Source organism: Lontra canadensis, unplaced genomic scaffold (assembly GCF_010015895.1).
Source record: "Lontra canadensis isolate GAN:19392208 unplaced genomic scaffold, GSC_riverotter_1.0 scaffold69, whole genome shotgun sequence".
Classification (NCBI taxonomy): domain Eukaryota; kingdom Metazoa; phylum Chordata; class Mammalia; order Carnivora; family Mustelidae; genus Lontra; species Lontra canadensis.
The window spans coordinates 1839941-1865905 of record NW_022631063.1 but is presented as its reverse complement, the minus strand read 5'-3'; the positions used below and the strand labels follow the sequence as shown (position 1 = coordinate 1865905).

Here is a 25965-nt window from a genome sequence, read left to right as displayed (position 1 = left end):
AGACCATGTTCTAGACACCTGGAATTCTGAGTCCACTTTTAGGACCCATGCAGTGCTCTTCACTAGGTCTGTCCTCCCACAGGTAGGAAGTGTCCTCAATGTGTGTACTTCTGGACCCAAGTGGGGGCCAAGAGGCAGCTGGTTGGAGGTGATGGAACACCAGGCAATGGATGGAACATTCTACAGCATGTATGTTAAGCTGCTTATGAAGTAAGATGATTGTGAGCAAGAAGAAAAGGCCAGTCACAGGTCAGCCTCTTCTATTCTGGAAGAGCTCTGATGATCCAGGAGACAGAAAATTCTAAATTTGAGCCCAGCTTTCCAGACATTTATGAAGATAGAATTATAAAGGTAGAAGGAAAGAACATATATTAACATTTTTTGTTCAGTTTATGACTTCCAAAATTATTTATGATGTTTTAAATATTTTAAGCATTTAGATATATAGAGTATGGTAGGGCCTTCATGAAGCAGATCTTTCTAGATAAAGATATAGATAAATATCTAGATTTTAGATATAGATTTAGATTTATATACAAAGATATAGATAAATATACCTAGAGAACAAATAAAGTACCTGTTTTATATAGAGACTCTATTATTGGACATATATGAACAAGACAGACCAAGTCCCTGATGTGTTCTAATGGTATGGATTCCTGGTCTCAAAGAGATTAGCCTAGCAGGTGATACAGATGAAACAGGAAAATAAAATGAGCATTAAAATGCACAAGTACAGGGTGTTATGGGGAATGGTAGATTAAAAAAGAAGGCAGTGATGTCTAGGAAGTCTTCCTAGATGAGGTAGTAGTAGCAATAATAATAAATAATAATAATAATAATAATACTACAAGGAATTCTCAAGCTAAGATATTTTAACCTAAAAATAGATTGTCTTAGGGAACCATGTATTTTACTACCTAAATAAGGATAGTTTAACTTTCTAATTTTTAAATAAGACTGAAATGGATGATAAACTTGGGGAACAAAGTTTGCACCATTCATGGATAACCTAACTAAATGTTCTTAGTTAGTAAAGCACTGTCTTTCTTTGTACAAATGTATACTTACATTATCTATCACACGATATGCGTAAGATACAAAAATATACCACTATCAAACCAACCTTCCAACTTCGTCAGTAGAGCATGATGAGTCTTTTGTTAGAGGGGTGAAGCCAGCAGGGGCTCGGGTGGTATAGAATGAGCGCGAACGGCACATCTGTCCAGTGGGCTTCCTCCGTAACTCAAGCAGAGTGACCATCCTGGGAGGACTCTCCGACCTTAAAGAGCCCAAGTCGTAACCTCAAAGAAAACAAGAGGAATACCCAAAACTACACAATAGGCAGAAATCTCCAGCACCTATGGATTACTTGCTTTAGGAAATGAAGAGGAAGATGACAGAAAGAGAGCGGTGTGTTTGCGTTTGGGGGCAGAGATGAGTGTGAAAAAGACCAGACAGCTGTGTAATATTGTTAACGCATTTTCTAAGTTTTAATGAATTCTAAATGGGATGGATTTTTTCTTTTTTTTGAGGGGAGAAACAATAAGCATTCTTAGGCAGTAACCATTTCTTTTCCACATAGTTTCATATATTTCTGCTAAGGCTATACGTCTTCCTGAGAGTTGAAAATCTTAAATATTTCAGTAATGACTACAAGTTCTCATCCTCTTTATAATACAAATCTTTGCTACAACTGGGGTGCAGTCTTCAATTAGGCTTATTTTTCCAGGGTTGTACTTTTCTTGTCAACAACAGCAACGGCGCTGCTGTCTACTAGTTTGCATGTGTTGATTTTCTATAGTGATGATGCTTTTGCCTTGATTCCTCTGAACTCTCTTTCATTCTGTCCCTCCTTGTGGCCACGGTTTGTACCTGACTGTGATTAGGGGTACAGTCAATAGACCGAGGAACAAGACAGGGAATGTGGGTCTGCTGACTGGCTTCTAGGAAAACAGAAGGGATATCTGACTCCAAAAGTTTCTTAAGGAAACGAAAGGGGACCCACAGATCAAATATACTCCGTCTGTCCTTGAACTCCTTCCCACCTACCTCAGACAAAGAGGTTCTTTCTTTTTCTCCATTGATTGTTTGAAACGTGTACCCTTAATTCCCTTTCCTGTACTTGATCCCGCTCTGCTGGTTCCCACCCATGCCCCATCCACACAGTGTTCTAGATTTTCTTCTTTCCTCTCCACTCTCTTTCCCTCAGCCTGGGGTTAGGGGTTGGCAGGCATCTTCTGTGAAGGGCTGGATGGGGTAAGTATTTTCAGCTTTGTGGCCTATGTGATCTCAGTCCAACTTCTCAACTCTGCTGGGAGCTAGAAGGCAATCACAGACCGTACACGGGTGTGAATGGGTGTGACTGTTCCAATACTATTTTACTTAAGAAAGAAGAGGTCACGCTACATTTGGCCTACTGCCGTAGTTTGTGACCTTCCATCTAGGTAAATGATCAGGTTTTCCTCATATCCCTTAAAAAGAAAATCTCTTGCCTTGATTCTTCTTTTCCCCGTAAACTGCTGTTCATCTCTATTAAGATGTTTATCAGTGGGAAAGTTCTTCCAAGCCTGCCATGTCACTTTCTCGTAAGCCATCACCCACTCACCAAGGCTTCTGACCCTGACACTGTACTGACTCTGCTCTCTCACAGATCATCTCTAGCCTCCTAACTGCCTATTTTCTCTCCTAATCCTACTTGATTTCTCTGATGCATGTGCTACAGTTAAACACTGTCCTTGAAGATCCTTCCTCACATGTCTTTTGCTACAGCATATTCTCTCCTTCTCTCTCTTTCTCTTTCTGTTCTAGATAGGTCCTCTCTGCCCCCATTGTATACGGCTTGAATGTCGGTTTAACTCAAGAGTTCTGTTCTCATCTCCTTCTAACACTTTCTCTCTGCTGTAACATCCACTACCATAATTTCAACAAATTCCCATATGCTCATGACTCCTAAACATCCTCAAAGAGCTTTGAATTTTTTCCCTTCCTAAGATAGGAACTTCCAGTGTCCAACTCATTGGTTGTACAAGCTAATAAGTTCTCTATGGAGTGACAAAGTGTAGCAATTCTGTGGCCCATGATCCAGGTTGCAGTTCTGACTTGGGGTGGCCCTGGGAAAGTTCCTTAGATTCATGGAACCCATGTCACCATACATAAAAAAGAATGACAGTCCCTTACTAGGCTTTTGGAAGATTAAACGCAATGTATACCTTCAGTCTCTTTATTAACTATTTTACAGAGACCTCACAAATATTTCTATTTTAATGATGATGTCCTTTTATGTCCCCTTTCCTTTTTCTTCATTCCTCCAAACCTAATTGGTCAGTCCATCCTTTTCATTCCCTGACTAAAATCTTTCTCAGATTTTTCTCTTCTTATTGCACAAGTTCTAACCCTGCTTCTAGCCTCCCCTGCCCCCACTCTGGTCTCTGTATTGTTATTATTGATATATTTCTAATGAAAAGATGAAGGTGGAATTTTTTATTGGCAGTGGGATATGCTCCAAATATTTAAGTCCATTTGCAATCTGAATTCAAGCTTCATGTCTACCTCTATCCCACCCTATACATAAACATAGAACTCCCTGTCTTCTAACCATACTAGGCTACCCTTCTTCCCGAATGTGCCAGATACATTTAACGTCATCTGAGATTTTGACCAAGCTTTGATTCAGGCAAGAAAACCAACTCTAACTGGTGAAATTCTATTCAGCTTTCAAGATACACCTTGACTCTTAACTCCTCTATACAGCCGCCTCTCCCAACCCCACTTGGAACTAAGTATTTTCTTTGGTAAATCATCACTAAAAATAGACTGTAAGTTCCACTGAGGTGAGAACTTCTTTTTCAATGTTTAATGTGGTTTTTTTTTAATGTTTTTATTTAAATTCTAGTTAGTTAGCCCATAGTGTAATATTAGTTTCAGGAGTAGATTTTAGTGAATCATCCCTTAGGTACAATACCCAGTGCTCATCACAAGTGCTTTCCTTAATCCCCATCACCCATTTAACCCATGCCTCTGCCCACCTCCCCTCCAGCAACCTGTAGTTTGTTCTCTATAGTGAAGAGTCTGTTTTATGGTTTGCTTCTCTTCTTTTCCCATGTTTGTTTTGTTTCTTAAATTCCACATACTAGTGAAATCATAGGTATTTGTCTTTCTCCTACTGACTTATTTTGCTTAGCAGAGTACACTTTAGCTCCAACCCCAGCATTGCAAATGGCAAGGTCTCATTCTTTTTTATGGCTGAGTAATATTCCATTGTACATATACATGACATCTTTTGTATCTGTTTATCTGTCAGTGGACATTTGGGCTTTTCCCGTAATTTGGCTGATAATGCTGCTACGAACACCGGGGTACATGTGCCCCTTCAAATCCGTATTTTTGTATCCTTTGGGTAAATACCTAGTATTTACTACCTAGTAGTACAATTGATGGGCCATCATAGGGGACTTCTATTTCTTAACAGGACAGAAGCTCTCAAGTAATAGTAGGCGCTTGGATGTTATTACAGAATGAACGTCACTATAGTTTAAACAGTTTAACCAACTGGTCTTTTTTTTTTCCCCCCCCCTAGTGACAATAAAAGTTTCAAGATTCAGAGAATCAAAGAAGGTTTAAGATTCTAGTTTTGAGACTTAAAATGTACTTTCTCTATAACTTCTTTTCTTATAACTGACTAATTAGTTGAAAACAGGAAGAAAGGAGGGAAGGAAAGGAGTGAAAATGAGTCAATGGCCCACATGCCAGAGCCAAAAGGAGGTGGGGGCCAGAGGAGGTAAGGGCCAGAGGAGGAGGGGCTAGTGGAAACCTGAAAGAATGAATTGAAGACTTAAGTAAAAATGGATTTTTTCAAGTTTCATTTTGCTTGTTTGCTTACTTGCTTGTCTATTACAAGGAAGGATATTTACTTTAAGCTTGTTTTTGCTCAGGAATATGACAAATGATAAAATGATGTACAGTGCTAACAGTAAGTCAGATAGAAGATATTGTGGGTTCTTGAAAGTTTTAAGGATTAAGGAGCCCTAATTCTTTCTCAGAATTATCTGCAATCTTAATTATATAATTTCTTTGCATCTTCTGACCTAGGACTAAATGGTATGGCCAAAAGCTGAAGTTTAAAACCAGCTTCTCCAAAATGTCTTACCTGATAATACAAGTCTCTCCATTACAATTACTATATAATTATGCCCTATTATGCATATCTTGTGTTTACATGACAATATGTATTTATGTGTTATTTATTCTCTGCACTAGAATCATAGCTAGGCATAAATCCATATTTGTATTTCTCAAATTAGAAATTAAGACAAGGCGAATTCTACCAACTGTCTACATAGCTCAGGGTTAAATTTAGGTAAAATATTTGTTAACTAGGTACTCAATTCTTTATTAAAATGCATAATTAAAATCATGGCTTCATTATTATGGAAAGTTTTTGAAAGCTCACCAAAAGAATGATTTGTATTTATCATTATTATTTTTGTCATAACTACTATTAGTTGACATCTTAGAGCCTCATAGCTTTTGTAATAAATTCTAATGTACAAATTAATTATTCTCTTCTATAAAACATTCAAAAATTCTATAATTCATAAATAAAGTTATTCAAAGTTATGGTAAGGTGTTCCAAAAGCACCAAAAGGGACCCTCTATTAGCCTTTGGTTTGGGTTTTTTTTTTGTTTGGTTTTTTTTTTTTTTTTTTTTTTTTTTTTTAGCTGTGAGTCATTTAAAGATACAGGATACAGGTTTGCAATAGTTTGATGCACTGGCTTTTTCTTTTGTGGTTCTGTATACGAATTCAGCTGAGACTTAAAGAAACAGGAAGATATTTTGATTTGAAAGCTATATGAATTCACAAGGGAATGAGTTTGGTTTCTTCTCTACTTTGTAATGCAAAGAAGTGCATTCCACAAAATCAGATCAAACAAGCCATTAATTCGACAGTCTCAATCCTCCTAGCCCTATTGATTCAAAAAGCTGAAAACAGTTATGGAGGCTTATTGGCTCCAATTAGGCGTCGTGAAGCTTGAGGTTGGAAGAAATGAGTGTACTGGGAGAAGAATCACTCAGCAACAGAATCCTTCTTAACATTGTATCATGAGTGGGCATCAAATCTTGGTCTCCTGTTATTTTTGTACTTTTTCATTTATTGATTATCTTTATGGACCAGTTTCAGAATGTCCAGAGTCTCATTTCCAAGCTGATTGTGTCACCTTTTCGGTTGCTTCTAGTGACCAAAAGATATTTGTCTCATCTTCTGAGATGTTTCATGACTATAAGCTCAAGAGCTTCCTGTAAGGCTCATTTAGATGTTCTCAAGGAATATTTTGAATTCCTTCTATATGACTCATGCATGTGGAAATGCCTCAGGATATACTCTATTGATGGATTAATCAATAAAGACTCTACAGATACGTACTTATTTCAGCACATGCCTCATCTTGAATGGAAATAACCCCTCTCGTTAGAGGTGTCTAGCATTTTGGTTTTTTTGCCCTTATCAATAAGAAGCCCAGCTAACTCTCATGACCACCCCTAGTGCATATGAATAATATATATCCACAATATTGTTCTTTAATGTTAAGATCTTAGTAAGTAGTGCTACAGAAAGGAAGAGTCAGGGAGGAAAATGTTATTCACATTTTTTTTGTTATTATTTGTTATTCACATTTTTAAGAACAATATCTGATTAAGTGATATAGTGTTATTTATAGCTGCTATTTTGGAAGGCCAATGTTTCTTCAGATATTCTTTTCAGAATGTCCATTTTTGTCTATGTCTTAGTAGAAAAACGATTTTTCCTCTAAATGATCACAATACACTTATATCTTGGATAACTTTTTGTATATAATCAAATGACCAGGATGTTTTCCTGAGGTGTGGGTGGGGATGCTGATGGAAAGACTTGATTGCTAGAATCAATTATCAGTTATAAAATCCTTCCTTATCATTTGTTAACAAATCCTCAGTAGGAAACCTTTTGATCAGCTTGGTATAAACCTGAATTTGGCTTTACAATGAATATATTCCAACTCTAATAGAAGATGACTGTGTTTCCAAGTATATTTAAAATAAGGGGAAAAAATAAGATTATTGTAATAAATCTAACATCACAGCAACCAATTCATGGAGCTTAATTATGACACTACTAAATGTGAAAATCTATTCAGCGCTAGGAACACTTTTCACATTACATTCACGCTAAAGATTGGCTGTTAAGAGCTCATTACTGGTATTTTTCTAAAGAGTGGTTTATTAAACACAGTTACCTAATAAGCATCTTTGGTCGTGCAAATTGCTGAAAACAGTAATGAGTCTGATTAGACTTCATTTCAATTACGACAGCTTGTCTAGAAAAAATATATATACATATATATATATATTTCTTGATGCCTCAGAATCTAAGACACAACAGAGTTTAAAAAATAAAAAGCCACCTCCATATTTCCTTTCCACAGTTCACTAATGAAGAGACAATTGTCCAAGTCATCATCCAATTTACACACTGGAAAACTGGATGGACACAGTGGAGTCACAATCATGTTTGGTTAAAAACAGCAAAGGCTGTCTTGACTAATATGTCTAAATAAGGTCACCTTTAGTTTCTCTCTGCTTTTTTTTTTTTTTCCTCCTTAGGAATATAAAGCTATAAATGAGGTGGAGACTTAAAAATGATTCATTCTTATTTGGTTTGTGGAGGTTATTCTCCAAATTAATAGGCTCACCTTTCAATTACATTTTATCCATGGATCTTCTACTTAAAATCATAACAATACAGAAAGCTGTTGGACTCTGCATGCTAATTACCAAGCCATTTTTTTAAATACATATATCGAGAGGAAAAAAATAAAAGAAGCCAAGCTTTATGAACGTGCAGTAATATTTCAGAAAGTGTCAAGAAATGTTCATTGGGCACCAAACTTGATTTTGATATTTTAAAAAAGTATGTTATTTAGCTGCATTTAACAGCTAACCTCCTATTAAATCATGCCTGAATATTACTGCTCAAATTGAAAGAAAAAAAATTGTTAATGTAAAAAGCCTTTAAGTGATTAAGCTGTCATTGCTGTCATTCGGGTACTCCAGTAACATTTTAATGCTTCTGGGAGCTATGGCCAGGGAGGCAAGGCATTATTTTACGCTATATTCTCTGAATAGATTCTTTTTTAAAGTATAATATCATTTGACACTGAACAGGATAAAATAATTTCTAGAGTAAAATATGAAAACAATGGCTGGATGTAGAAGCATTTAAAAAAAAAGGAGGGCACAGTAAAACATCCTCACCTGAAAAACTTCACAAGTTAGCTAAGTGATCAGGTAATGGCCGTTAAGACGAAAGTCAAATATAAATGAATGCTCTTGTAGGCATACGGATGCTTTCAAAAAGAGTTACTTAAAAGGAGACCAGTTGCAGGTATGTCATTTCAATGAGAAAGGAATCTTCTTAGACTTATGATTCATCATTACTTTTATGAATTCTCTATTGTGTTCAAAAGGAAAAAAAAAACTGTTCTAAAAAAAAAACCATTCTATAGAAAACACCAAAAAAAACTTCTAAACTGACTATTGGGGGTGCTTTCCTATGTAACCCAGTTATTACATATTTTAATTATTTGCTTTTCAATGATTTTTTAACATTTTATCAAAAATGATTCTATTAAATGTGTCAACTACATTTCTTTTTTTTGTTTTTAATTTATTTTTTATTATTATTATTTTTTTATAAACATATATATATATATATATATTTTTCCCCCAGGGGTACAGGTCTGTGAATCTCCACGTTTACAAACTTAACAGCACTCACCATAGCACATACCCTACCCAATGTCCATAACCCCCCCCTCCCAACCCCCCTCTGCCCAGCAACCCTCAGTTTGTTTTGTGAGATTAAGAGTCACTTATGGTTTGTCTCCCTCCCAATCCCAACTTGTTTCATTTACTCTTCTCCTACCACATTAACCCCCCATGTTGCATCTCCTCTCCCTCATATCAGGGAGATCATATGATAGTTGTCTTTCTCTGATTGACTTATTTCGCTAAGCATGATACCCTCTAGTTCCATCCACATTGTCGCAAATGGCAAGATTTCATTTCTTTTGATGGCTGCATAGTATTCCATTGTATATATATATACCACATCTTCTTTATCCATTCGTCTGTTGATGGACATCTAGGTTCTTTCCATAGTTTGGATATTGTAGACATTGCTGCTATAAACATTCGGGTGCACGTGCCCCTTCGGATCACTACGTTTGTATCTTTAGGGTAAATACCCAGCAGTGCAATTGCTGGGTCATAGGGTAGTTCTATTTTCAACATTTTGAGGAACCTCCATGCTGTTTTCCAGAGTGGTTGCACCAGCTTGCATTCCCACCAACAGTGTAGGAGGGTTCCCCTTTCTCCGCATCCTCGCCAGCATCTGTCATTTCCGGACTTGTTAATTTTAGCCATTCTGACTGGTGTGAGGTGGTATCTCATTGTGGTTTTGATTTGTATTTCCCTGATGCCGAGTGATATGGAGCACTTTTTCATGTGTCTGTTGGCCATCTGGATGTCTTCTTTGCAGAAATGTCTGTTCATGTCTTCTGCCCATTTCTTGATTGGATTATTTGTTCTTTGGGTGTTGAGTTTGCTAAGTTCTTTATAGATTTTGGACACTAGCCCTTTATCTGATATGTCGTTTGCAAATATCTTCTCCCATTCTGTCAGTTGTCTTTTGGTTTTGTGAACTGTTTCCTTTGCTGTGCAAAAGCTTTTGATCTTGATAAAATCCCAATAGTTGTCAACTACATTTCAATTAAAATTATTTTATTTTTTGTATTCAACTGAGAAAATGTATCAGTATGTAATAAAATTGCTATTGTGTTTCCTTTTTGAAGAATACTACACATGTGAACCCAGGCCTCCTGGAAAATGACCGCTTAGTTAAGGCAAAGAGTGTTGGCAGCCCAGTTTGGGATAATAAATAAAACTTTAAGTTTTATAAGTTGGAAACTTTTTGAGGTATATGACTTGGTTCAAGCCACAAATAATAAATACCTAGCTAAAGAAAACCTGAAATATGCTTACTTGTGTTTAAAAACATGACGTGCGCATTTGTAAAATCATTTAGAATAAACTTTGGATTCTGAGATTATTAATAGTAAAGCAGATTATTTTCAGGAAAAAAGCAATTTTATTTTATTAAGATTTTCTTATTTTATTTATTTGACAGAGAGAGAGAGAGAGATCACAAGCAGAGAGGCAGGCAGAGGGGGAGGAGGAAGCAGGCTCCCTGCTAAGCAGAGAGCTTGATGCGGGGCTCCATCCCAGGACCCTGAGATCATGACCTGAGCCGAAGACAGAGGCTTAACCCACTGAGCCACCCATGCGCCCCGGAAAAGAGCAATTTTAAAGATCTCTTTTCTTTCTCTCTCACTTTCCTCCTATTTTCTCTATGTCCTTTCTGTAACTACAGACATAACACTGAAACACAGGCCCCTAGATCTGATGTGTAGGTGTAACCTAATCACCTCCAGGGGTTAGGTTTTCCTGTTGTTTAGGGACCTCGTGTAAAAAGGATGCACACAACTTGAAGAGGGAGCAGGAATAGTCGACATATTTACTCTTTCAACATAAGCAACTAAAACTAGCAAATTTAAAAATCAGTTTCCTTCGTCATAATGAGCGCTGAGTGTTACATGTTAAGTGATGAATCACTAAATTCTACTCCTGAAACTAACATTACACTATATGTTAATTAACTAGAATTTAAATAAAAACTTAAAACATTGAAAAAAAACAAGTTTCTTTCCAATTCTCTGCTGATTTAAAAAACAAGTTTCTTTCCATTCTCTGTTGATTTAAATGTGACTGTTAACTCCTTTTTCTTTAAAAATTATTAGCAAATTATTAGCATTTCCATAACTAAGGAGGCAAATAAAATAATGCATGATAGGTAAGAAGTATACAACTATAGTATTGTTTATACCATATAGAAGCAACACCCTTACAGCTTTTAACTCTATTGACAGTACTGAGAGCATGTTTATTCTTAACTGCTGTATTAGAGACAAGTAAGCCATATTTATTCACAACAGAAGAAAGTCAGATTGGAACTGATTGTAGAATTGTAAAAAAAAAAAAGCAGATATGTAGTTCATGTGATTAATGGGACTGGACCAATCATTGTTTTAAATTCAGCCAAGACACAAAATAAAATAAAATAAAATAAATTCAGCCAAAGCCTAAACTTTTTTTTTTTTTTTTGACATTGGCATCATCTACTGTAATAGTAGATGAAATGATGTTGTTAAATATTGACATAGGGAACATGGTCAAGATAGAATATTCTCTGAAGAAACAGTTTCTTTTAGGTTAGGTTGTTCCAGGACAGGAAGTGCCACTTTCTTTGAGGACGCTGATATCCTTCCTCTCTTTTTCTGCTTCTGTCTCATTATGCAACATTCTTTGTTTTTACAAATGGAAGAGCCAACAGCGCTAATGACTGGACTGTCATTCACACTGCACTTTTAACAACGTTCTGTTTATCTGGAAATCAGAGCATCCTAATTATATGTGGTGCTCAGGTTTATTTCACCAGACCATAGGATGGGGCTGGAGGGCGAAGTTGGGGAGCTGGGAGGGGAAGAGGTAAGGGAACTAGTGTTGTTAGTAAGAGCTCTTCACTTCTAATCCTGGACTGTGTTGATTGTATTCGAAAGCAGCTTATCCTCATACATTGTCTCATATGAAAGAAACAATCCTAAACCTACCTAAACTCATTTCATATGTAGCTTTTTCCACTGCCTTCAGATCAAAGTTATTTTCTTCAGGCTGGACTAAATTATACACAGGTCCCAGGAGTGAAGGACACTGAATTAATGCACTATGTCACCCAGCCCTGACTATAGAATATTTTTATCAAAGTCCAAGACACTATTTTGCTACTGCATTAAAAATTAATGTACAAATTGCCAAAAAGAGAAAAATGCATAAATGACCTTAACAAATTTTGTCTGTGCTTTGCACACTTTAGAGTCACCTTAAGGAGAGTTTTTAAGGAGAATGGTTGAAGAGTTGTGTAATATGTAAATCATATTCTACTCCTTTGCCTAATTAAATGAGTGAACCCTCAATCTTAAATAAGCAGCCTCAATGGTCTTTTTTTTTTTTTTTATGTAAACTGTCTTTTTAGAGTAAGATTCTAGAGGAACACAAAAAAGAGGATGACTGCAAATTTCATCTTACACAAGGTCGTGGAGCTTGGGAGATTCTGAAATTTGTTTATTGACCCATGTCAGCACGGCATGTTGGGCAAAAAGTGAACACAGTTCAGTTTAAATATAACTAAATTGAACTTTACATGTATATACTTGAAATAGAATACACATGCGCAAATAACTATTTACAAATAGCTACGTCTGTGCGTAATGATTAACATAACATTTTAGGATTGTGACTAAGGAAATTAACCAGCCATGTCATAATTCAAGGTTGGTACCGTGCCCGGTTTATGTTAACTGAAAATGCAAATTTATTTTATATGACACAACAGTAACTTGAGAATCAACTGGAATAACCTCAGACTTTCAGGACTAAAGTGATGTTGCCTCGGCAGAGACCTTTTTAAAAATAAAGACTCAAAATGACATAGAAAATGCACGGTACTTTTGGCATGTGGATTTCTCTTTGTGGATCAACCGTACAGGCCGGATGCTCTGAATGTAGCTCGGGGCTTTCAGGTTGTGTTAACCCCGTTTATCCCTGCACGCTACACAGCTCACCTGTTATTTACACACATAAGAGGGTTGATACCGCAGAACAAGGGGAGTGCTCTGTTGTGACACAGAACATACATATTCATTAGCCCGGGCAGTCCCCATGGACATGTGTGGTATGTCCTGATGATCTTTGTATGACAAAAAGAACGGGGGGGGGAAGGGTAGATGGCTGTAATGGACTGAAAACATATATGGGAAAAGGGAAGAGACAGCATGAGAAATGAAAGGCCATAAAGGAACAACTTTAAAGGTTACCTACAATGCACTCTTTAAGCTGATTACAAATTATCTAAACACATTCACAGAGGTAGAATAAACAAAATATCTAACTTAACATGGAAGAATCAGTCCTCTTACCTAGTAACCCTCAAACTTTTTCCCTTGAAATAGCTGATGACGCCTGACACTAAATATTAAGATTCAGAGTGTGGATCATTTGCATATTTTAAATTGTTGTATGTATATGCGTAGCCTTGTGTTCTTTGGACTTAACTGTGGTTATACACAGGATATACACAGACTTTTGGACACTGTTTGTTTACTTGACTTAGGTTATTATTTAAAAATTTGTACACATAAACTTTTATAAAACCCAACCCTTACCAAAAAACCCCAAACAAACAAAAAGTCTGAATTGTGATTTTAAAATAGACTGATTTAATGTGAGCGTGATTGTATTTTCATTTGAATACTTTGGATTTAAGTTTAGGAAATTTTAGGACCCCCCCAGTAGGAAAAAATACTTACTTGAATTAGGATTATGAATTCCTGTGTTGCTTTAAGTGATAGGCTGTCCATCCTGATCATATATTAAATATAAACTCAGTGGACTAAAAGGGATACTACTGTCATCAGTGTAATTTGCTTTGCAGAAGTGCTCAAGCATTCATCCTTATAAATGGAAGCCATCCTCTTACATATGTCTTACACATTATGACCTATCAGACCAATGCCTACAGGTTTTCCTCAGTATGAAATATTGGCAAAATAGTCATCTTTACACTTAGTCACATTTTGAGGAGTATTTTGTTGCTGTGAATAAAATCTAATGTATTTTAGGGAAACTGACTCAGATCATAAGCCACACACAAATTTAACTGAAGGACAGATTATATATCATTCTAGTCTAAGTCATGATGCCCATAATATTGAACACAGGTTCTTACTAGGCCCAAAATGATGACATGTAGAACAAGATCAGTTGCTTACCCAGATAACATCCTCTCTAAGATATAGAAAGCATAAGTTGGAATAACTTAAACAGTCTCTCAAAAGTTGTACTAAAGCTCCTGACTGACCTAGAGGGGAAGCTTTACAATTTAATGAAGCTTTGGTTTGCGGTTTCAGTACCCATGGCATACTCAAAGGAGCATATTAGGAATGGTGGGAATTGACATAGGGAATAGGGAAAACAGCTAGAAAAAGTATCTGACAAATCAGAGCAAAGGGGGAGACAGTGAAATAGCAATGGGGAAACCAGCTTTTTAAGGAATCATTATTCATTATCCTACACTAAGGATGCTGAATCAACAAGAAAATGTCAACCATTTTCCCTATGTTCTGATTAAGAAGACAGGAATGCATATATACGTGTGTGTGTATGTGTATATATACACATACACACACACATATATATATATATAAAATAGTATTTAGGATTTTTTTTCCCTAAAGATACTACTTGTTCAAGTTTTAGAGCACTATACTTGCTAGTTTCCAAAAAATGTACTTAAGTGTAAAAGCTGGCTTGAAGCTTCTAAATGTAGTCACAGATTTGACTGTTTACGTCACTGATCAGTACCATCGAAATACCGGATGTTATAATAGGGAGTGGGGACGGTGTGACAAAGTAGAGAAGGCTGCTGTGTCCAAAGTGGGCAGTTGGCTTTCAGATTCAGTCAGTTGTTGCCAGGCAAGAATGAGATCTGGTCGTCTAAGAGCATTCAGCTTGTCTTGAAAAATAGGATATACAGAAATAGAGAATCTTTTTATGAAGTCACTGATTTTTAAAACCCTGTGCTGGCCAACAAAAGCTGGTTGCAGACGCTATGCTGCCCTCAGGTAGTGAGGTGGCAATTTGTCTACATTAGAGGGTGAGGTATTAGAACTATATTTACTAAGGGCCATTTAGCCAGAAATGCCTTTGTGGTTCTTAAAAAGGATCACTTTATGCAAATATGGTGAAATGGGAGGAGGGAGTAATTTGCTTCAAAATGTATTATAATTTGGAGTCTTGAGGTGTGAAAGTGTGATTTAAAGAGAAAAATCATTTGACAGTATTGCTATATAATTAGAATATCTTATTTCGAGACTGCAAGTTTTGAAATCATTCTTAACTGGATTTAAACCTCTAAGTACTTTATTTCTTACTTGTGGTCTCTACAATGTTGAGTAACAAGTAACATTTAAAATAAATAAAATACTGTGAAAACATCTGGAATCGAAAATATTTGAATTTCTGACATCTTTTGGTAAGCTCATGCTCTGTATTTTGCTGAGTATGAAAGAATTTTTACACCTTCCTTATAACCAACATTCCCACTGGAAAATTTCCTTTTCAGTAGATGTCTTGAGGTGAAAGAAAAAGTGATTTATAAATTCTAGGAGTGATCTTACTTTTTTTTTTGTCAAGTCAGTTTTGTTTTGTGTTTGATGCTCTTGTATTTTTCTTTTTTTTTTTTAAAGAATAAGAACTAATTGTATAGCAGTTCACAGTTGGAAGAGATTTTCAATGTATATCATCACTTTAGGTAATCTTATTAAGAATCCAGTACGATATATGATACCATTAGGATCTATGTTTTATGACTGAGAAAAGTGAGTTCGATGTGCTTAAGTGAATTCCCCAAGGTTAGAACAAATAAGCAACGGCATGAGCAGAGCCAGTGGTCTGATTCCCAAGCTTGGGACATTCACTCTTCAGACAAAATTCTACAACCTTCTCTATGTTTCCGTCAGTCCCTTTCTATCCCACCGAGCTAACAGTGCCTCCAAATAAAACACTGTGTTAGGCAGAATAGCTCTCTACGCCATAGGACACCGCAGTAAGTGAAGTACCAAACTATGACTGAGACTTTCGGGATTGGGGACTAGGTCACTTTAAAGTTCCCTTAGTCTCTACAATCAAAGAGAATTTAGAATGTGAAATTACAAAAGAAGACAGAAAGCTGAAAAAGTTTCATTGACTGATAAACAGATTCCCTTGACTTAAATTCTTAGCCCTGAACCCCAGTATATATGGAGGGCCCTCAAGTCACTGACTAAATAAAATGAGTTAGCTCCTAGTTAGCTGGTAAAGGGCTTCTCATATTGGGTGTTCTGAAGATGAACTGGATGGAATAGGTGAAAGGGAACATGTCATGTCTGTGCTCTTGCCCTGCACTTTTAGATATGGCCTCACATTTTCAGGCTGGGAATTATCAGGACATGGGCCGAGGAAGACTTCAGATCAAATGGGTTAGTGCGGGAAAAACGAGACACTGCTGTGGCTTCTGAGGGTGAGGCTGCAGAAGGAGAGTACTACTGGGTCTGCTCCAACGATTCATTCGCCCGCCGCCCCCCAGGAAGGATCATGGTGAGGGGAGACTGCGCTGGGCCAGGGTTCACTACAGCAGGTTTGTAGGTACTCTCTCGAAGCATTTCGCTGCAACCATCAGTATTTTTAGCCAATGAATTTGCTACTCTCTTCCTGAAATTTTTAGTGTTCTGTGTGTTAGTTCTGCCATTCCTTAAAAGATGACGAATCTGTAGTGTTAGGCTGAGGGGACTGTAAACAATTGAATATATTCAAGTCGACCCTTGAGCAACGCAGTGTATGAAAATCCGCGTGTAACTTTCGACTCCCTGAAAATGTCACAGCCTACTCTTGGCCACAAGCCTTATCAATGGCGTAAACAGTCGATCAACACACATTTTGTAGGTCATGTGTATTATATACTGTATTCTTTTTTTTTTTTAAGATTTTATTTATTTATTTGACAGACAGAGATCACAAGTAGGCAGAGAGGCAGGTAGAGAGAGAGGGGGGGAAGCAGGCTCCCTGCTGAGCAGGGAGCCCGATGCGGGGCTCGATCCCATGACTCTTGAGATCATAACCTGAGCCGGAGGCAGAGGCTTAACCCACTGAGGCACCCAGGCGCCCCTATACTGTATTCTTATGATAAAGGCAGCTCTACACAGACAAGCCAATGTCATGAAGAAAATCGTAAGAGGAAATAACATCGGCAGTATCGTCATGTGTTTACCCCCCAAAATCTGCATATAAGTGGACCCACGTAGTTCAAAGCTGTGTTGTTCCGGGGTCGACTGTACTTTGTTATATTTACCCCAGGAGCGATTGCTTTCTAGAGAGAACATGGGTACCGATGCTATTAGATTTTTAAAAAATATATTTAAATAAATCATGATGAAAAGTTCAGAGGTACCATGGCCCAAGGGAAGGTAACAGGTGTAGTGACGTCGTGCAGTCCTGTGTGAGCATGTGTAGCTATCCTAGAGCAGGCAAGCCTTCCAGGCCTGCAGCTGTTTGCCTCAGGTCCCGCCCTTAGAAGTGTGAGAAAACCTGCAGATGAGGGCAGAGTCCCTAGCAGCCAGAATTACCCTGTGTGAACCTTGTAGAAGGAACCGCTTTTTTAGACCAAATGAACTGCTCAGCAGCATCGGGGTGTTAGGTAGGGGCGGGGGTCGGGTAGTGAGGGCCTTAGATTAGTATTTCCAGGAATGTGTGCTAAAAATAGATTCCAGAGGCTTACTCTCTTCTTTCAGATTTCCTCCCATTCTGAAAGTTGTTTTTATATTCTTCATTTTTCTGGGTAACAGCTTCTCGATCGTTTTGAAGCGAGGACAGAACTTCGAAGGATGTCTCAGTTGTGTCGTTTCAAAACAGTTAAAGAACAAAATGGAGCAAGTAAAGCAATGAGGCCGCAACTGGTTAGTAATTAAACCTGAGTTATAAAGTGGTCAGAAATGATAAGAAAGGAAAGTGGTATCCAAACCGTCCAGTTTTATGGGAAATACAGACTTGTTCATTTATATCTACATAACTTCATTCTATGGCAATGAAATAACAAATGCTCAGGCTTTGTACCGTAGTCCCTCTCATTGTGGTAAAAAAATGTATGTTAATGTCTCTTAAAAGCAATTTTCTATTAAATTACATATTTTAAAAACAAACACATTGCATTGTGAAATTTGCTGGCTATATCAAGAATTTCCTGATCCTTTCAAAAATAAAAATTGATGTTTTGGAACAATTCTTCAATTATCTTTAAGAACTATTTTTCTTACTTTCCACTGTTTTCTGAATTTTTATTGGACCTATTTAAGCTATTTCTAAACAACAGTGGAAGTTATTGTTGTGGATTCATGTTTCTAATAGTGCTAAAACAGTATTGTTTCTGAGATTTCTCTCTGCATGTTCCAGAGAGAAACCATATAAAAGCTGCTTTTAAAACCCACCTTATTATTTGCGTGCCAAGTTAAGTGACACGCCCATGCTGCTTCCGACATGTCTAGAACAGCAGTACAGTCAAATGGAGCATGATTTTTTGTTCAAAGAACATTTGGCTCTACATTTTTCTTCCATTCCACACCAGAAATATCACCACCAATAAACAGAACAACAACAACAACAAGTTTGGTTCTCCTTCTGATTAGCATTAAAATTCAAGAGACTGATGAGAAAGCTCTCTGTGCTCCCAAGACCAGGACAATTTCCTGCACCCTAGCTTCTTCAGCTCCTACTGATAGTAAGAACTAGCTTATGCTTAACGATTAACTGATGCATTAGAGTAAAACATTAATGATTTCAAAACACAGGATAAGTACTCATGTTCCAGGGGATGTGAATAATTCTGTTCCCTTAAGGTTATTTAATCAAAGCTCACTTTTGCCTTTGGCAGCCCCGCTAAGGTGATTATTAGTATGCATCAATAAATAAACTTGCAGTTATCTTGGTAAGCACATCCAAAAATAGCATGAGGATCCAAAGGTAACGGTATATCCAGTAATTGTCCCAAGTCAGTAATTTTGATAGGATCGTTGCTTCATTTCAGATTGAAACAGAAATCTTAGGAAATGTATTAGTTTTGCTAGGGTTAAACTCCGCAGACATACAGAGTGAAAATGACCGACCTTTTTAATGTAAACTTGACATTCCTGTCTTTTACAGTGATTATACCTTACTAAAACCACTTTTTGCACACCTTTTGTAAATGCTTAACTTAGGAGAAAAAGATTTTAAGCCAGTAAGAGGGAAGGGTGCCCTTTTTTGTTTGTTTTTCCAGTAATTATTCTACACTAGAGCAGTTTCATTTTTTTAAATGGGCTTTTATCATGTTTGTCATGTGTGTTAATTATGCCAAGGATGGCTCAGCTCTGCTAACCGAAAGGAAGCCATGCCTTTTAGTGTGTATGTGTGTCATGTTGTGTTTGTGGTAAATTCCATTTCCTATGACTCCCAAAATGTTTTTGGAGGCCTCCTCTCAAGACATTTATTCATGTTTCTTCTGTCTCAATCTCATCAAACGTCCACTCGGAGCATATGAGCATTCTTATTTTCTCGACTCTGTATTTGATAATCTTTTAAAGAAAAAATTCTAATAGAAATTCCCTGGAAATAATTTACAGGACTAATGAATTTGTAGGTCTTTTAGACAGTTCTACATTAGAGTCACATTAATATTCTTTCCTTTTTATAAGGCTTGAAGTAAATCCCATGACACAAGAAGAATTTAGATACTGATTACTTGCGATTGGTTCCTGGTGATTTGCTCTTAATAATTTCCAGTTGAATTTAATGAAAGTATGATTCCTGAAATGTTGCTTCATTAAAATTGCATCTTTTCCCCTTTAAGTGTGGTTTCGGTCATTTCACCCATTCTGCGATGTGTTTTCCTTCCCCACCTCCCCCTCCCCCTTCAAAAGGAATGACTGAGAAAGCAGAAACAATTAAGAATATCACTTTAGTTCCTCCTAGAACTCACCCCCAGATTTTCTTGGACTGAAATGGTGCAAGCTGTACTTCATCAGGATTTTACATTTTTTTTTTTCCAATTGATGATACTATTTTTTTTTTTAAATCGAGTTTTAAAAGAGAAACATATGAAGATTTGGGAGGAGTAAGGAAAAGGAAATTGAAGAAAGAATCTGTTGCATATCCAAGTGAAGTAAGGTCTTTCCTTTTTTTATTAAAAAAAATAGAGAGCTTGATTAAGTTATACTGTGCAGCATTCAGACTTAATTTAACTGAGATGGTGATTTGCAAATGAATATCTACATGGATCCTTTTTAAAAATCCAAATGCAAATGAGTACCACTGCAGTAAAATATATTTGCAAATGAATCCTGTTGCTTTATTCATTTATTGTGTAATTACTGCAATCCTTCCCACCTTGTTTTCAGTATTTCTTAATCATTAAGTCGGAAGCATGACAGCAGTGCCAGCCCTGGCATGATTCTCTTTGACTAAAACCTTGTAAATTAACACAATTAGCACAGCATCATCCTGCTAATTAACTTCCAGTGTCTGGTGCAGTGGTTTTGCAAACAAGGAAGAGGGAGTCAGGAGGGAATCAACATGCCATTCTGTTACCAAACTCTAGGCTGTGTTCAGTTTAGCTCCGGAAGTCAAAGCTGGCCATGTCAGAAGCCAGAGTCGGGGAATGAAGAGCTAAAGGGGTTAGAGAAGGAAGGCGGAAGGGTGTAGGAGCTGTCAAAAGAGAGGGCAGTAATTCAGCAGGGAGCTGATGCCACAGACGCCTCATTCGGACCAGGCCCCCTTCTTATCAAGGGATCTCTGCCAGAGGGCATAAGGCGGTTTATAAAATTCACTTTGGGTAGTACAAAGGAGTTGAAGGAGACCTATTTGATATAGCCCTACCGGAATCGGAAGTGTTCGGATGAAGCAGAGATTAGGATGAGGTGAGCCAGCCCTGGGAGGCAAAACAGGGTTCCCACGCTCTACTGTAATGAAGTGTACAAAGTGTACGTGCGTCCTCCAGGGGATGTTCTAAATCCCCTTGGGCACTGGTTCCCTAATCTGTGAAATAAGGTAATTTCTAAAGTCTCTTTAAACTGTAAAATTCAAATGATTCTCTGATTCTAACTGAGAAAATAATCTGGTTTTACAGTTTGCTACTTAAGTCACCTTGCTTCGGTTGATAATCTAGCAGGTGATCGACTCACCCATAGCATCTCATTATCTAGCTGTGCTCCTTGACTTTATGCCACACACTGTTTCCCACAGAAATCTAAAGAGAATCCACATTTTCTCCCTCTTCTCTCCTCTTATACTCCCTTTCACCTGTTTGCTCCCTCCCTGCCTGCCCGTCTGCCCTCCTTCCTTCCTTTCTTCCTTCCTCTTCTCTTCGTCCCATATATGTACACATAGATACAAACACACATAATAGGTATACGTAAAGATATATGTATGTGTGTGTGTGTGTATATATATATATATATATATATATGCATATGTATTCACTCCTCTTAGTAAAGCAGAGGGAAGGATTATAGAGGAAGGAGGGAGATTGCCAGCTGGAAGACCGACAGACAAGTGATGCTTGTTTTTTTTTTCAGAGACTCAACAACAGAACTGAGAGGCAGAAAGGAGCCAGTTGTAATTCATACCGAGTTGTAGGCTTTGTGCGATGAAAGCGATGGAGCGCTGCCTGGGAGATTGCTTTGCTGCACTCCACGAAGCAGATTTGAAACTGTCGTGGAGCACTTTAGATGAGAGTTGGATTATGGAATGACCTGCTATGTCTGTGTCATATTGTTCTGCGCAGGGAGCATTATACTGTGCTAACTAGGTGTTCAGTACCAAATAAGAGAGGGGTCCTAGATGTGATCTGTCAGCTGTGTCTCATTTTTATATTGGTTAAAATATAAAACAGAAACTCTGATGTGAAGAGACAGGATGGCTCGATATTGCTCCTGTTACTAGTATCACGTGCCTCCTAGTTAAAAGATATGCATATTTCATTGTAAGAACCTGTGATCGGATTCTAATTTGGCGGGAGTGTGTGTGTACATATATATATGTGTGTGTATGTGTGTGTACCTGTGTTGCTCAGCGAGTAACTCGCTAAGCTTAAAGGAAATCAATTTGCTTATTACTTAAAAAAATGAACAAAGAATGAGGTCTTCTGCAGGGTTTTTGTGTAAATTCGGTTTCCTTTTTATACGGGACTGAAATCCAGTCCGTTTTAAAGTGTACACACCGTAGAGGTCCCAGTGGATAGCTCTCACTGTGGGAACGCCTTGTAACGGCTCCATCATTAATGGAAGGTAACAGGTTACCAAAGAAGGCAGGGAAAAGCTTTCTCGCACATCTGACGAGTATCTCGGTAAATTAACTTTCCTCCCCCCTCCCCTCCCCCCCAAACCTGCAGGCTTGAAGATGCAGTGGACGCCGGAGCATGCCCAGTGGCCAGAACAGCACTTTGACATCACCTCAACCACTCGGTCTCCTGCCCACAAAGTGGAAGCCTACAGAGGTCATCTGCAGCGCACCTATCAGTACGCCTGGGCAAATGACGACATTTCTGCTCTGACTGCATCCAACCTGCTCAAGAAATACGCAGAGAAGTATTCTGGCATTTTGGAGGGCCCCGTGGACCGACCCGTCCTCAGCAACTACTCGGATGCCCCCTCCGGCCTCGTGAACGGTCGGAAAAATGAAAGCGAGCCCTGGCAGCCTTCCTTGAATTCCGAAGCTGTTTATCCCATGAACTGTGTTCCGGATGTTATCGCGGCCAGCAAAGCCGGAGTCAGTTCAGCCCTCCCTCCAGCCGACGTCTCTGCGAGCATAGGGAGCTCCCCCGGGGTGGCCAGCAACCTGACCGAGCCGAGTTATTCGAGCAGTACCTGTGGGAGCCACACCGTCCCCAGCCTCCACGCAGGGCTCCCCTCTCAGGAATATGCCCCGGGATACAACGGATCGTATTTGCATTCTACTTACAGTAGCCAGCCGGCGCCTGCACTTCCCTCCCCTCACCCTTCTCCTTTGCATAGCTCCGGGCTCCTCCAGCCACCGCCGCCGCCGCCGCCGCCACCAGCCCTGGTCCCGGGCTACAATGGGACTTCTAACCTCCCCAGTTACAGCTATCCCTCTGCTAGCTATCCTCCGCAGACTGCTGTGGGATCCGGGTACAGCCCCGGCGGCGCGCCTCCTCCTCCCCCTTCAGCGTACCTGCCTTCAGGAATCCCCGCTCCTACCCCGCTGCCCCCCACGACTGTTCCTGGCTACACCTACCAGGGTCATGGTCTGACACCCATTGCAGCCTCGGCTCTGACAAACAGTTCGGCAAGTTCCCTCAAAAGGAAAGCTTTCTATATGGCAGGGCAAGGAGATATGGACTCCAGTTACGGAAATTACAGCTATGGCCAACAGAGATCCACGCAGAGTCCTATGTACAGAATGCCCGACAACAGCATTTCAAACTCAAATCGGGGGAATGGCTTTGACAGAAGTGCTGAAACATCGTCCTTGGCATTTAAGCCAACGAAGCAGCTAATGTCCTCTGAACAGCAAAGGAAATTCAGCAGCCAGTCCAGTAGGGCTCTGACCCCTCCTTCCTACAGTACTGCTAAAAATTCATTGGGATCAAGATCCAGTGAATCCTTTGGGAAGTACACGTCGCCGGTAATGAGTGAGCATGGGGACGAGCACAGGCAGCTCCTCTCTCACCCAATGCAAGGCCCTGGACTCCGTGCAGCTACCTCATCCAACCACTCTGTGGACGAGCAACTGAAGAATACGGACACCCACCTCATTGACCTGGTAACCAATGAGATTATCACCCAAGGACCCCCGGTGGACTGGAACGACATTGCTGGTCTCGACCTGGTAAAGGCTGTCATTAAAGAGGAAGTTTTATGGCCGGTGTTGAGGTCAGATGCGTTCAGTGGACTCACGGCCTCACCTCGGAGCATCCTTTTATTTGGACCTCGGGGAACAGGCAAAACATTATTGGGCCGATGCATAGCTAGTCAGCTGGGGGCCACGTTTTTCAAAATCGCCGGTTCTGGACTCGTTGCCAAGTGGTTAGGAGAAGCAGAAAAAATTATCCACGCCTCTTTTCTCGTGGCCAGGTGTCGCCAGCCCTCGGTGATTTTTGTCAGTGACATTGACATGCTTCTCTCTTCTCAAGTGAGCGAGGAACACAGTCCAGTCAATCGGATGAGAACGGAATTTCTGATGCAGCTGGACACTGTACTAACTTCAGCTGAGGACCAAATCGTAGTAATTTGTGCCACCAGTAAACCAGAAGAAATAGATGAATCTCTTCGGAGGTACTTCATGAAACGACTTTTAATCCCACTTCCTGACAGCACAGCGAGGCACCAGATAATAGTACAACTGCTCTCACAGCACAATTACTGTCTCAATGACAAGGAGTTTGCACTGCTCGTCCAGCGCACAGAAGGCTTTTCTGGACTAGACGTGGCTCATTTGTGTCAGGAAGCAGCGGTGGGCCCCCTCCATGCCATGCCAGCCACAGACCTTTCAGCCATCATGCCCAGCCAGTTGAGGCCCGTTACATATCAAGACTTTGAAAATGCTTTCTGCAAGATTCAGCCTAGCATATCTCAAAAAGAGCTTGATATGTATGTTGAATGGAACAAAATGTTTGGTTGCAGTCAGTGATAACTTCTTTAAAAAAAAAAATGTAATGAATGTTGGCACACACGCATAAAACCTGCTACATAGGGTCTAGAGCCCCTTTCCAGTAGTGTTTAAATCGCAAAGGGTACTGGGGAAGATGACGATTGAGTTGCATCTTTAGAGTCAGGGTAGATTTGGAGGAAAAAAAAAAAAAAAAAAACGCATCAAATGAGAGCTTCTGATTTGAGAGCCCCAGAGGACAGAAAGCATCTGTTGACGCTCAGTTCAGTTCAAGCTAGACAACACTCACCAAGGAGCAAGGTGCAAGTGTGTTGATTTCAGAAGGACATGAACCTCGTGTGTTGATTCCATTCTGCTGTTCTCGAGATTTAGTTGCTGTCAAGTGCCTGGAGTGGTGCTTTATTTTTTGTTTGCCTCACAATTACATTGGTGGCATGTGCTAATATAAAGAGCTTTAACTTCAAACATTATTGGACTAAAGAGATGAACGGTTGTGTGACGACAGAAAACCAGATTTTTGCCATTTTAAGAGCAACAGTATTCCTCAATCCTGTCTGTTCTGCAGTATTAAGCTAAGAACAGGTAAAACAGGGTAACGGTAATCTGGACCTTAATTTCTGCGGTTCATTTCTTTTAATGTTCTTGTCTGCAAAAACTCAGGAAAGCGATTGTGATTTGTACAGTACCTCAAAGGAATGTGTTGAAAGCACTATGTACTGCTGAGAGTAATGGGATAGGCTTCAATGTTACTTTATATTAAAAATGTATGTTTACCTCAACAATTGGAAAATAGCAAGGAAAATTACTTTGAATGTATCCGGAAAAATACTGACGTGTGATACAACTGAATATTTACAATTTAAAGTAGAAATGGAAGGATTTTTTTTTTTTAAAAGATTCTTTTACTAATTATGGGGAATTAACCAGAGCAGAATAATTCTTTATGTCAAAAACTGCAAGAGTTCTTCGTACATTGCTCCTTGATAATGAAGTGAAAATGTTCTTAAAAGGTACACTGGTTAATGGAAAGCTACTTATTCAGTTCATGTTAGTGTCTAGAACACTCGGCCACAAGACCTGCTTAGGACCCTGAAAGTCACAGTACCTAAAAACTAGGACTGCCTTTTACTGCATTGGTGGTGGTGGTAGTTTGCGAGTTCTCTCTTCAAACTGCTGGGAATGGTGTCCTTCTATTCACTAATCTAGCTTATAGGCTTGCCGTGCTGTTTGATAGAATGCAGAAGATAGCAAGCAAAAACAAACAAATACAAAACCCAACCAACCAACTTCTCTATATCCACAAAGAACATCTACATCCCCTCTCCTTTTTGACTCCTCTCTTCTCAGTGCAATTTTGCTTCTCATTTTGAAATCTTCTGGGCTATAGTGCTCCCACATTCATTTCTACCTCAGTTTTGTTATATTTCTCTTGGAGAGTAAAACAGAAAATTGGAAGTGGACACACATGTGCGCACACATGCGCACACACACACAACTCTACCTTGTCAAGCACGTTACTTTGTTTTCTCCCTTTTCCCATAAATCTAGTTTCCAAAAACATC

At 38.9% G+C, this 25965-nt stretch overlaps 1 protein-coding gene across 3 annotated transcripts in view; it reads left to right on the top strand.

Moving 5' to 3' along the window:
- FIGN (fidgetin, microtubule severing factor) overlaps nt 1-25290 on the top strand; it is a 125658-nt gene extending 100368 nt beyond the window's left edge. For 2 of the 3 annotated variants that reach the window (XM_032880313.1, XM_032880314.1), the window contains one exon: nt 22167-25290. In XM_032880313.1, coding sequence (XP_032736204.1) covers nt 22167-24424 — 2258 coding nt within the window. In that variant the 3' untranslated portion in view covers nt 24425-25290. Of the gene's footprint in view, nt 1-16270; nt 16389-22166 lie in introns of those variants that run through there. The other variant, XM_032880312.1, reaches the window with a different exon arrangement.
- Nucleotides 25291-25965: the final 675 nt, after the last annotated feature.